This window comes from Puma concolor, chromosome B2, assembly GCF_028749965.1.
Source record: "Puma concolor isolate L17-30 chromosome B2, mPumCon1.1.hap2, whole genome shotgun sequence".
Classification (NCBI taxonomy): domain Eukaryota; kingdom Metazoa; phylum Chordata; class Mammalia; order Carnivora; family Felidae; genus Puma; species Puma concolor.
This window is the reverse complement of record NC_141671.1, coordinates 77,065,686-77,078,123: the sequence shown is the minus strand read 5'-3', so window position 1 is coordinate 77,078,123 and position 12,438 is coordinate 77,065,686. Positions and strand designations below refer to the sequence as shown.

The following is a 12,438-nucleotide window of genomic DNA, read 5'->3' as shown; positions in this document are numbered from 1 at the left end:
TTCCTGTGCAAATGCATTTATTTTTTAGCTTTAGCAAGACAGGTGGTAAACAAACTCATGATGAAAATGCCACCCAGAGATTAGCAGTTGGCCATGCAAGCAACTGTGTGCACAAAACCAAGTTGTTTCCAATACCAGTGTGCAGACTGGATTCTTTCATGAAATTAACTCCGTGTTGCACCAGGCCACCCTGTATATCTGTTGGTGGGGATTTACAGCCCATTCACCATCTCAGCTCAAAGTCCATACACTAGTCACATGACCATCACCTACACATCTGCCAAGTAAATAGCATGGCAAGTACTCTTCTTGTGACGGACGCACACCAACACAGAGATACAAAAGGCACCTCCTCTCACTGAGCTGACAACCTTCTCTACATTTCTGGGAACAAGAGTGCCATGCGATGTACCATGAATCAGTACTGATTCTGGGAGAAGAGGGGCAGGGCTGGCCCTAGCTTTTAGCATGGGTGGCTGGAGGTTCTCAGAAGAGCAGTTTCAGTACAATCAAAGAAATGTTGGCCATGGTGACTGAGAGATGTGTCTTCTGACCTCCTCATAGATGCTTGGACCTCTGACAAAAGCTGGGCTCAGTTAAGGGCTGAGTGGAAGGTACCGACATAGGGCATCCTACAAGAGATAGGAGGCAGTGCCCTGGTTTATACTGCGTTATGTACATTCCAGCTTCTTCTGGATGCAAAGTCACAAATTCACAAAATATTAGAGCTGGGATGAGTCATCTACTTCAAACTCCTCATGTTACAATGAACAATGTGGTAGCCCAGAGAGGTAAAGCAACTTGCTAAAAATAGAGCGTGGTGGTGGCAGGGCCAGACTAGAATGCAGCATGCTAACCCCCATTCAAGAACACTGACCCTCTGTGCAGCCAAACTTTTCAACAACAAGGAAGATGAGACCATGCAAATACTTTATTCTCAAAAAAGCCTGAACTGTGTTTAAAGGCACAGAAACTCAGCTTCTTCAGCTCTTTTCTGAGGGGGCTCTCTTCTCTGTGTCTTTCTTTCTATCTCTGTCTCCCATGTCTCCCCCCAACACACACAAACAACTTTGGTCAGTGGAGATTTCTTGCTTTACAAAGACAGATCCAACATCTCCAGGAAGACACTTTACAGAGTACATTTCTCAATCCAGGTCTTTGTGTGACGTCTGGGAAACTGGCTTATTTTCAAGAACAATAGGTGGTTCTGAAATCAGAAGATCATCCTCCCCAAAGGAGGAGTTCTGGTCTGTGTTCACGAAGTTGGGGATGTCAAACTTCATGAGCCTGTTCAACTCCTCCTCTGGCCGCCCGTTGCTTCTAATGGCTTCCTGCAGTTGAACACAGCTGTCAAGGGCTGTGGTCTGGTGACAAGCTTTAGCCCTATCCAAGTGTTCCACTTCGTTGATGTAGCAGTGAAAGAGAGACCTGGATTCCTCATTGCCCTGTCGAGAAAACACCTTATCTGGCTCCAGTGGTCTTCCGAAGTCTGACACAAAGCTATTCATTCTGAATCTCTTCTCTGAAGACTCTGCATTGCTGTAGAGAGAAGGAAAATAAAAGAGTGCTTACATACCAGCTTGTTCACCTACAGAAATTGTGGATTTGGCATGTTGGGCAGACCAGCATGTTTCCACTGAGCCTCGAGCACGTGCCTCTGTACAGGACAGACAAATACCACAATGGAGAGATATCACTTCTGAACATGTAAATAAACCCAAGACAACTGGACCATCCCGAAAAGACACTTTGCTGAGGAATCCTCCAATATTCTGGATCAAACAGCCATGCTTCTCTGGGACTCTTGGATCACCTGCATCAGAATTAGTTGAAGTGCTTCTCAAAATGCAGAATCCTGCAGGGCAGGCACTTGGGTGGCTCAGTCGGCTGAGCGTCCAACTTTGACTCAGGTCATGATCTCACAGTTCATGAGTTGGAGCCCTGCATCGGGCTCTGTGCTGACAGCTCGGAGCCTGGAGCCTGCTTCAGATTCTGTGTCTCCCTCTCTCTCTGCCCCTCTCCCACTCATGCTCTGTCTCTCTATGCCTCTCAAAAATAAAGAAACGTAATTTAAAAAAAAATGCAGAATCCTGGGTCAAGACCTTCAGAATCTCCAGAGGTAGGGGCTGTGTTTTCATAGAATTGCCAGGGATCACCACTGATGGTCAAGTTTAGGTCCCTTGACCTACATCAGATCAACCTGAACAGCAGTGCTACCTTACAGGGTAAGTTTCATATTTGTCAAAGTGCTTTCATGTCCATGTATCTCACTTGATTCTCAAAACTGACCAGTGCAGTCACTTAGGGCTGGAATCATGATACCCATTTCACAAATACATGAGCTAAGGTAAAGAGCCATCAGATTGCCCCCCTGAGTCACAAAACCAGTTAGTAATGGCAGTAAGAATAAAACCCACTTTCCTAATTCCTTGTTTTATTTAATGTGGAACCAATTAGCAACTCAATGGTAATAAGTCAGTGAATGAATGAATAAAATAAGTATAGATTAACCCCATTAGAGCTTTGAATAACCTGACACCCATCTACTTTAATCACCATCCTTTCCAGGTTTCTACAAAGGTTGCTCACACACAGGTAAGTGATTCTTTAAGGGTAAGAATCATGACTGAACACATTTTCAAATCCAGAATAGAAGCTGACAAAAATTAGATTCTAGAGTCTGTTTAACAAGCATGTGAGCTCCACGATTTTAGTTCTAAATCTCTTCCTTCCCACCCTATCACTCAGGATAAAGTTCTTATGACCAAGCTCTCATGGGGCAGAGGGCATGGATGCAATTTTTTTAAGTTTATTTTTATTTATTTTGAGAGAGAGAACATGAGCAAGTGGGAGAGGGGCAGCGAGAGAGGAAGAGAGAGAGAATCCCAAGCAGACTCCACACTGTCAACACAGAGCCCAATGCAGGGCTCAAACTCACAAACTGTGAGATCATGACCTGAGCTGAAATCAAGAGTCAGATGTTTAACCAACGGAGCCACCCAGGGGTCGGTCCCTGGATGCAATTTACAGTCTGGAAAATCTGACTGTATGGACTCCATATATTACTTCCATATAGACCTCTGGATTTTGGAGGTCAGTTATCCTATAAGCTTTGCAATCCAGCAGCTGAGGGACTTTATACCAGCTCTCCAACCTGATTACCTGGGTGACATCAGACAAGGCATTCTTCTCAGAAGCCTGAGTTTTCCTTTTTTTTTTTTAATTTTTTTTAACATTTATTTATTTTTGAGACAGAGCATGAATGGGGGAGGGTCAGAGAGAGGGGGAGACACAGAATCTGAAACAGGCTCCAGGTTCTGAGCTGTCAGCACAAAGCCTGACGCGGGGCGAACTCACAGACCGGGAGATCATGACCTGAGCCAAAGTCAGACGCTTAACTGAATGAGCCACCCAGGCGCCCCGATCCTTTTTAATTAAAAAAAAAAAAAAATCAGGTGAACAAATATCATAGCCTACTGAGCAAATGTGATGTGAAGCTCAATGATTTATACAAGAGTACAATGTTCACCAAGTCACGTATTCAGAATTCAGAGAAAAATCACTTTAGAGGGACTGACAACTTCTGCTTTAATGCACATTTAAGAGGTCTTATCTTTCAGTAAGTGGTTTTCTTCCCCTAATTGTCACTTCACCCAGGTTTAAAAGATGTTTGAGAGTAGGAATGAGTGTGCTGGCAACCTGTGACCAAATAAGATAAAATGTCACCTAGGAAAGAAGGGCTTAACACATTTGGAAACGGCATGACTAAGATGCTGGGGCTTATGTCACTTTCCAAATCCAGGGCTAAGAAGCAGCTGAGGCTTCTCTGCCTGCCTGGAGCATCTACCAAGTATGAAAGCAGACCCAGAAACCCAGCTGTGGGCAGCAGCTCTTCCATAACCCAGGCTACATTTTCTCAGGATTAAGAAGTGGCTCCATTAATCATCCTTGCTGAGAAATTAGTCAGAGAACTCATATGACTTCACTCATATGAGGACTTTAAGAGACAAAACAGATGAACACAAGGGAAGGGAATCAAGAAGAAAAAACAGGGAGGGGGACAAAACAGAAGAGGCTCTTAAATATGCAGAACAAACAGAGGGTTGCTGGAGGGATTGTGGGAGGGGGGTGAGCTAAATGGGTAAGGGGCATTAAGGAATCTACTCCTGAAATCATTGTGGCCCTATATACTAACTTGGATGTAAATTAAAAAAATAAATTAAGAATTAAAAAAAAATCATCCTTGCTGAGCCAAGAGGAGACCAAAAGAGTTTTGTCTTCCTGCACGGCAGAGCCAGGAGGTGGACAGTCAGGCCCTGGAGGTGCCTTCTCTGCCCCACCCGGCTCTTCTGACCTTTCTCCTGATGATCTCTTGGTGTGATAACAGTGCAATTTGTCTGATTCTCCCTCCCTGAGAACAAGGCAAAAGTTCACCTTTGTACTCGTAGAATTTGGTAAATGTTAAATACTCAATAGATCATCCCTTTATTCTTTTCTTTCTTTGACTGGTAAACTAAAGAACCTATATGTGAAAAAATGTAATCACAGACACAGATTGCTTCAATTCCATTTATTCCATTATAGGGTAAAATTTACATATTGGAACTCATAGATCATAAAAGCAAAATCCCACATAAACATCCATATAACTCTCAGTGACCAAGATAGACAATGTTTCCTTTCTCCTAGAAAGTTTCCTTCCATTCAATTTCTACCCACTTTAGATAGCACTGCCTTGATCTGTCTAATGATAAGCTTTGCTTATTCTTGAATTTCTAGTCAATTTCCACCTCCTGTAGGTAAAGTGTGTGGATTTTTATCACCACAGATTAGTTTAGCCTGTTTTTAAAATTCATACAAATTCATATAATATATAACCTTCTGTGCCGGATTCTTTTGCTTAGCATAATGTTTTTTGAGAATCATCCATGTTGTTACATATAACAACAGTTTGTCCTTCTTGCTTAGTGATATTTCATCATATAGGTTTGTTACAATTTGTTTATTCATTCTCCTGTTAAAAGATATCTGGCTTGGGACACCTGGGTGGCTCAGTCAGGTAAGCCTCTGACTTCTGGTTTCGGCTCAGGTCATGATCTCATGGTTCATGGGTTTGAGCCCCGCATTGGGCTCTGTGCTGATGACTCGGGACCTTCTTCGGATACTTTCTCTCCCTCTCTCCCTGCCCCTCCCCCCACTCACCCTGTCTCTCTAAAAATGAAAACAAAAGACATCTGGCTTGTTGACAGCTTGGCACTGTTGTGAGTAGAGCTATGAACACTTTTTTTTTTAAATGTTTACTTATTTTTGAGAGAGACAGAGACAGAGCACAAGTGGGTTAGGGGCAGAGAGAGAGGGAGACACAGAACCCAAAGCAGTCTCCAGGCTCCGAGCGGTCAGCACAGAGCCCAACATGGGGCTTAAACTCACAGCTATGAGATCATGATCTGAGCTGAAGTCGGAAGGTCAGCGGACGGAGCCACCCAGGCACCCCACTATGAACACTCTTAAGTAGTCTCTTTGTAGATACATGTTTTTATTGCTCTTGAGTAAATACCTAAGAGTAGAATTCCTGGGTCACAGAGTAGACACGTGCTTAACATGATAAGAAACTGCACTTTTCCAACGTAGTTGTGCCATTTTACAACCTCACCACAAAGTATCAGAGTTCCAGTTACTCCCCATCCTTGTCGACATTTGGTGTTGTCGGTCTTTTCAATGTTAGTCATGCTAGTGGGAGGGAAATGGCATCTCGTTGTGATTTTAATGGGCATGTCTCTGATGTCTAGTCATGTTGAATACCTTTGCATGTGCTTATTGGTTATTGGTTTATCTTCTTTTGTGAAGTTTCTGTATGACTCTTTTGCACATTTTAAAAATTGGGTTATTTTTGTTATTGATTTGTGACAGTTTTGTAATATATTTTGAATACAAGCTGTTTGTCAAATGCATTGTAAACATTTTCTCTTGATCTGTGATATACATTTTCATTTTCTTAGGATGTCTTTTGAGGGGTGCCTGGGTGGCTCAGTCAGTTAAGCATCCAACTCTTGATTTCAGTTCAGGTCATGATCTCACATTTCGTGAGATCAAGCCCCATATCAGGCTCTGTGCTGACACCACAGATCCTGATTGGGATTCTCTCTCTCCCTCTCTCTCTGCCCATCCCATGGGTGTTTTCTCTCTCTCTCTCTCTCTTCCAAAATAAGTATTTTTGAAGGTGTCTTTTGATGAGTGGAAGCTTTAAATTTCAGTCAAGTTCAAGTTATCAACTTTTAAAATTTTACATTATGTTTTTTTATATCATCTCTAAGAAATAATTGCCTACCCTAAATTCATGAAAATATTCTCCCATGCTTTCTTCTAGAACTATGCTGTCCAATATAATAGCCATTAGCCACAGGTGGCTATTTAAATTTAAATTATGTAGAATTTAAAAAAAAAAATCAGAATCTCTGTTCTATTACTCCCATTTCAAGTGCTTAAGAGCTACTTATGGCCAGGGTTTATCTGCATGGACATCACAGAGAACAGTTGCATTATCACAAAACTGCTCTTGGACAGAGTTGTTCTAGGAGCTTTTACTGTGGGTATATGAACCATGTTGAAATAGGGGTCAAGATTCCTTTGTTTATCCTTTTTTTAAATTTTTTTTTAATGTTTATTTATTTTTGAGACACAGAGACAGAGCGTGAGTGGGAGAAGGGCAGAGAGACAGGGAGACACAGAATCCGAAACAGGCTCCAGGCTCTGGGCTGTCAGCACAGAGCCCGATGCGGGGCTCAAACCCACAAACCATGAGATCATGACCTGAGCTGAAGTCGGACGCTTAACCGACTAAGCCACCCAGGCACCCCTTTGTTTATCCTTTTGACCCAGCACTGTTAAGAGACCTTCCTTTCAGTCGACCTTAGACATAGTCATAGACAATAAGAAAAAAATCCATTCACAATAGCATCAAAAAAGTAGAATACAGGCATACTTCATTTTATTGCCCTTTGCTTTATTTGCAAGTTCATAGACACTGTGTTGTTTTTTTTTTTTAACAAATTGAAGGTTTATGGAACACCGTATCTGGTGAGTCCATTAGTGTCATTTTTCCAACAGCATTTGCCCACTTTGTGTCTCTGTGTCACATTTCAGTAATTCTCACAATAGTTCAAATGTTTGCATTATTATTATATTTGTTATGGTGATCTGCAACCATTAATCTTTAATGTCTATCTCTTAATTGTTTTGGCGGCACCACGAACTATGGCCTCACAGGACGGCAAACAATAAATGCTTTGTGTGTTCTGACTGCTTCACTGACCAGCCACTCCCCATCTCATCTCTCTTCCTCTCCTTGGGTCTCCCTATTTCCTGAGACATAGCAATATTGAAATTATGCCAGTTAATAACCCTACAATGGCCCTAAGTGTTCAAGTGAAAGGAAGAGTTACAAATCTCTCACTTTCAGTCAAAAGCTAGAAATGATTAAGCTTAGTCAGGAAGTGAGTGCCATTACTGGAACTGGAACCCACCTGTCTATCACCTCTTGGCTCTTCATGAATTATGTCTTGTGTCACCTCCTGCTAGAAGTCTTCCCTGAGTCCTCCAGTCTGAGTTAGAATGTTCTCCTGGAAGACTGGGTGCTTCTCTCCATCTGTCTTCTCACTCTGTATTATACTCTTTTCTTATCTGGCACCCTCATTAACATTATCATCCCTTGAAGGCAGGTATCATGTGTTTCTTGCCTATTTCCTAATACTTAGCACAGTACTGGGCATATAATAGCTGCTCAATAAATTTCTCTTAAATGACTTAATGATGAAGAGATCTTGAAACTAAACCCTTGGCTTGGCAGGCAGCCTCTTCTATAGTTTCTACAAGGTCAGAAATTAATTCAAGGGCAGCATACCCAAATAAGGTCAAAAAGTAAGAGCAAGAGAGCCATAATAAGGGATGGTCTATCGGCGGGCACCTGGGTGGCTCAGTCAGTTAAGTGTCTGACTTCAGCTCAGTTCATGATCCCATGGTTTGTGGGTTCAAGTCCGTGACGGGCTCTGTGCTGACTGCTGAGAGCCTGGAGCCTGCTTCAGATTCTGTGTCTCCCTCCCTTCTCTCTCTCTCTCTTTCTCTCTGTCTCTCTCTACCCTTTCCCCACTTGCTCTCTGTCTCTGTCTCTCTTTCTCTCAAAAAAATAAACATTTAGAAGAAAATTAAAAAAAAAATAATAAGGGATGGTCCATTAATAGATCCTGAGAGATACAGGAGGCCCAGCAAACTAGTATCCCCCAGGTCTGCCCTGCACCTACTTTCGGTACAAGGAAACAGCCTACCTCTGCCCCCCACAATGCTCTCCACATCCTCAAGCTCTGTTCCATACTCTTCCATGGTGCCTCTCACATAGGTCCTTGGAACTCATATACCGTAGAGTTACTAAAAGGGCATCTTGTACTTTCTACAACTGGCCAGCCTTGGAGGCTGCAGGGCTCAAGTTCCATGGGGAAGATTTCCTGCCACTTATTTGTAAGAATGGCTTCAAGGAAAGCCAGTGAAAATACTGCCCCTCAGTGGCTACCCATTTTTTAAAACAGCATAGCCCTAATGAGTAACAACCAAAAATACTTTTATTTATGTAATGCAGTGAATATCAAAGGATTCTCACCAATTAGGCATGGGAAGTTTGCAGCCAGATGTGGTCTTTTTAAAAATTTATTTATTTGAGGGGCGCCTGGGTGGCGCAGTTGGTTAAGCGTCCGACTTCAGCCAGGTCACGATCTCGCGGTCTGTGAGTTCGAGCCCCGCGTCGGGCTCTGGGCTGATGGCTCGGAGCCTGGAGCCTGCTTCCGATTCTGTGTCTCCCTCTCTCTGACCCTCCCCCGTTCATGCTCTGTCTCTCTCTGTCCCAAAAATAAAAATTAAAAAAAAAACGTTGAAAAAAAAATTTATTTATTTGAGAGAGAGAAGTAAGTGAGTGTGGGAGAGGGGCAGAAGGAGAGTGAGAGACTCTCAAGCAGGCTCCACGTTCAGCATGGAGCCTGAGGTGGGGCTCAATCTCATGATCCTGGGATCATGATCTGAGCTGAAATCAAGAGTTGGATGCTCAACCGACTGAGCCACCCAGGTGCCCTTGGATGTTGTCTTAATTTAGTTTTTAGGAAAGAAACACATGCCGTATTGTTAAGGATGCCTTTCCAGCCTGTAGATGGCCTGGGTACCGCTCTGTGGGTTGTTATGCTCCCATGAAAAAGAGAAGACAGCAAGTTTCAACTTTCTCATTCTCTCAAATTCAGCTGCATAGGGAAAAACAATGCTCAATGGCACCTTTTAGATCAGTTAAAAGAGTTTAAAGTCAACTTGTTCTTCTACAGCTTTGGTTACACTTGGGAAAATTAAAAACTACAGGGACCAAACATCTTAAATTCTACCTTGATTAAAATTACAGTTAAAGCCAGAAGCCAGAAGCTTCAAAAACTGAAACACTGAAAGAATGAGAAGCTTTGAGGTGTTGACTGGTCTGGCAATTAATACCATGTTATAAGTTATCATGAGGAAAGGAGAGAATACTGAAGAATATTGTGCTATAGGTTAATTGTCTGTGTCCCTCCAAAATTGCTGTGTTGAAATCTACTCCCTCTTGAGATGGTATTAGGAGGTGGGGCCTTTGGAAAAGGATGCTTAACCTTAATGAATGGGAATATGCCCTTATAAAAGAGGCCCCAGGAGGATCCCTTGCGCCCTCCTTCATATGAAGACACAGTGAAAAGTTTGCCATCTATGATTTACCAAATCTATGCCATCTATGATTTACCAAATCTATGATTTACCAAATTTACTAAGTTTACCAAATCTGCTAGCACCTGGATCTTCAACTTCTCAGCCTTCAAAAACTGTAGGAAATAGATTTCTATTATTTACAAGCTTTCTATCCTATGATACTCTGCTATAGCAGCCTGAACAAACGAAGACAGTTTGCCACAAAATTTAGAATCATCAATAATTTTAGCATTTTAAATTGTTTTTGTTACATTCTAGATCTTGTCATTATGAAATTGATGATCTAGCTACTGTGCTCAAGAGAAGGCCTCCTGTGTCATTCTAACTTTTTAAAAATTACAAGAGTTTGAGAGGAAATTGAACCTTGTAATCATTTATTTCATTTATTTGTTTTAAGAATTTGTATTCCAGTATGCCAGAGTGGCTCAGTCAGGTAAGTGTTTGACTCCCGGTTTCAGCTCAAGTCATGATCTCACAGTTTGTGAGTTTGAGTCCTACATAGTCAACACAGAGCCTGCTTGGGATTCTCTCTCCTTCTCTCTCTGCCCTTCCCCCGTTCGTGTGCGCTCTCTCTCTCTCTCTCTCTCACACACACACACACACACACAAAATAAACTTCAAAAAACCTTATATTCTTCATTTTCATCTTGTTTTAAGAAATGCAATTGGCTGGGGTGGGGGCGGGGCGGGGGGGCGCCTGGGTGGCTCCGTTGGTTAAGTATCTGATTTCAGCTGAGGTCATGATCTCACAGCTCTGGAGTTAGAGCCCCATGTCGGGTTCTGTGCTGACAGCTTGGAGCCTGGAACCTGCTTCAGATTCTGTTTCCCTCTCTCTCTGCCCCCCTCTCTCTCTGCCCCTAACCCACTCACATTCTGTCTCCGTCTCTCTCAAAAATAAATAAAACATTAAAAAAAATTTTTTTTAAAGAAATGCAATTGGGGGGTCGCCTGGATGGCTCCGTTGGTTAAGTGTCTGACTTCAGCTCAGGTCATAATCTGGTGGTTAGTGAGTTCGAACCCCACACTGGGCTCTGTGCTGACAGCTTGGAGCCTGGAGCCTGCTTCAGATTCTGTGTCTCCCTCTCTTTCTGTCCCTCCCCCACTTGTGCTCTGTTTCAAAAATAAATAAACATTTAAAAAAATTAAAAAATAAGAGAAATACAACTGGGACTTAATCTATTTGTTGCAACATTACTGAAATCCCCCAGTCAGAATAAAAAGACTGATCAGACTGTTCTTATTCCTGTTTTTTTTTTCTTCTTCTTACCATGGGTTGTGTCATGTATTTTCTGTACCTGTGGAATATTCTGTACCCGAACAGACAGCCTCTAACTTGCAGTCCTCTGGCACCTGCACTGATTGTCATTACTCCCATGACACTCCCCTGCTCACAAACCTTCACTGAATCCCCAGACTCTCTGCCTGATAGCTCAGACCCCCCACCCCTACATCAGCTGGGCATTCTGGTGTGCTCTCCCACCAGTCCCCTTGCTAATCCTATGGTCCAGCCACATGGCACCAAACGCACTCAGGACTGTCCCTCTCTTAGGCTTGTACTGTTCCTTCTTCCTGATGGGCCCTTCCATGCTTCTCTATCTGTCAAAGTCAAATACCTTCTTCACTGTCCAATGCAAATGTTACTGCCTCTAGGGAGACTGTCTGATCTTGCAATGAGAAGGAATCTATCCCTTCTCTGTTCTCCTGCTGTATTTCACTGACCTTTTCTTACAAGATGCATCCCTTCCTGCCTCGTGTCAGAGCTATTTGTGTATGGCCCGTTTCTTCCTATGCACTGTGGTGCTGGATTATGTTCATCCTTGCATCTCCCAAAGGGCCTTGCAGTCATCAGACCCTCAATGAGCGCACTGAACAGCTGTATCTGCTGGTGGTCCAAAGCCCTGGTTCCCATGAAAAGCTTAGCCACCCCCAGTGTATAGCATTGTTGATAGTGGTAGACCTCTCGAACCCTTCTTCTGTGACCCAAGAGACAAATCAGGTCAGGAGGACAGACCCCTCCCCCCTCCATTGGAGAAGGAAAACATCTGTAACTCTCTGGGTTATTCCTCCAGAGATTTTTCAGATTTATCACAATGTTTTGCAAACGAAGTGCCTGCTGGTGTGCTGAGTCTTAGTACGTCCACGATTGTCTTCAGGTTCGCCCTACTCATGAAAAGTGGTGGGCAGTTCAGCCTGTAGGCACCTGTACTTCTAGAAGTCATTTCCAGTGGTCCTTTAGAGATGTGTTAGGCTAAACAAAGACCCACTAAGAGTTAAACCTCTGTGACTACAACTACTGAGAAAATAATATAACCACTAATATTTATGGAGCCACAGCCTGTGCTAAAAGCTTCATGTCATGTAACAAGGCCTAGAGGTGGCAACCCCACCCTTCTGTCTGTTTGTGGCAGTGCCTTTGGTGGCTTTAGTTGCTAGTTCTCACTTACCAGGAAGGTGTCAGTGTCTCTGGGGTAAGAAGAGTTTACTACATTAGAACAACCCTCAGTGCAGTCCTGGGCAAGCCATGGCTTCACTGATGGGAAATTAAAAGTGACTCCTGGAAAAGGGGGGTATAAATTGAATCTGATACATAAAATAGTCATATTTTCTACCTGTTGATAGTGGTAGACCTCTCAAAATGTCAGCACTTCTTCAAGAACCACTCACTATGTCTGCAGT

General features: G+C 42.9%; 1 protein-coding gene across 3 annotated transcripts in view; it reads right to left on the bottom strand.

Annotated features, from left to right (window-relative positions):
- The window catches only part of MRAP2 (melanocortin 2 receptor accessory protein 2), a 55,642-nt gene continuing 43,204 nt past the window's right edge, over positions 1–12,438 (bottom strand). For all 3 annotated transcript variants that reach the window (XM_025925750.2, XM_086707342.1, XM_086707343.1), the window contains one exon: positions 1–1,539. In XM_025925750.2, coding sequence (XP_025781535.2) covers positions 1,146–1,539 — 394 coding nt within the window. In that variant the 3' untranslated portion in view covers positions 1–1,145. The remainder of the gene's footprint in view (positions 1,540–12,438) is intronic.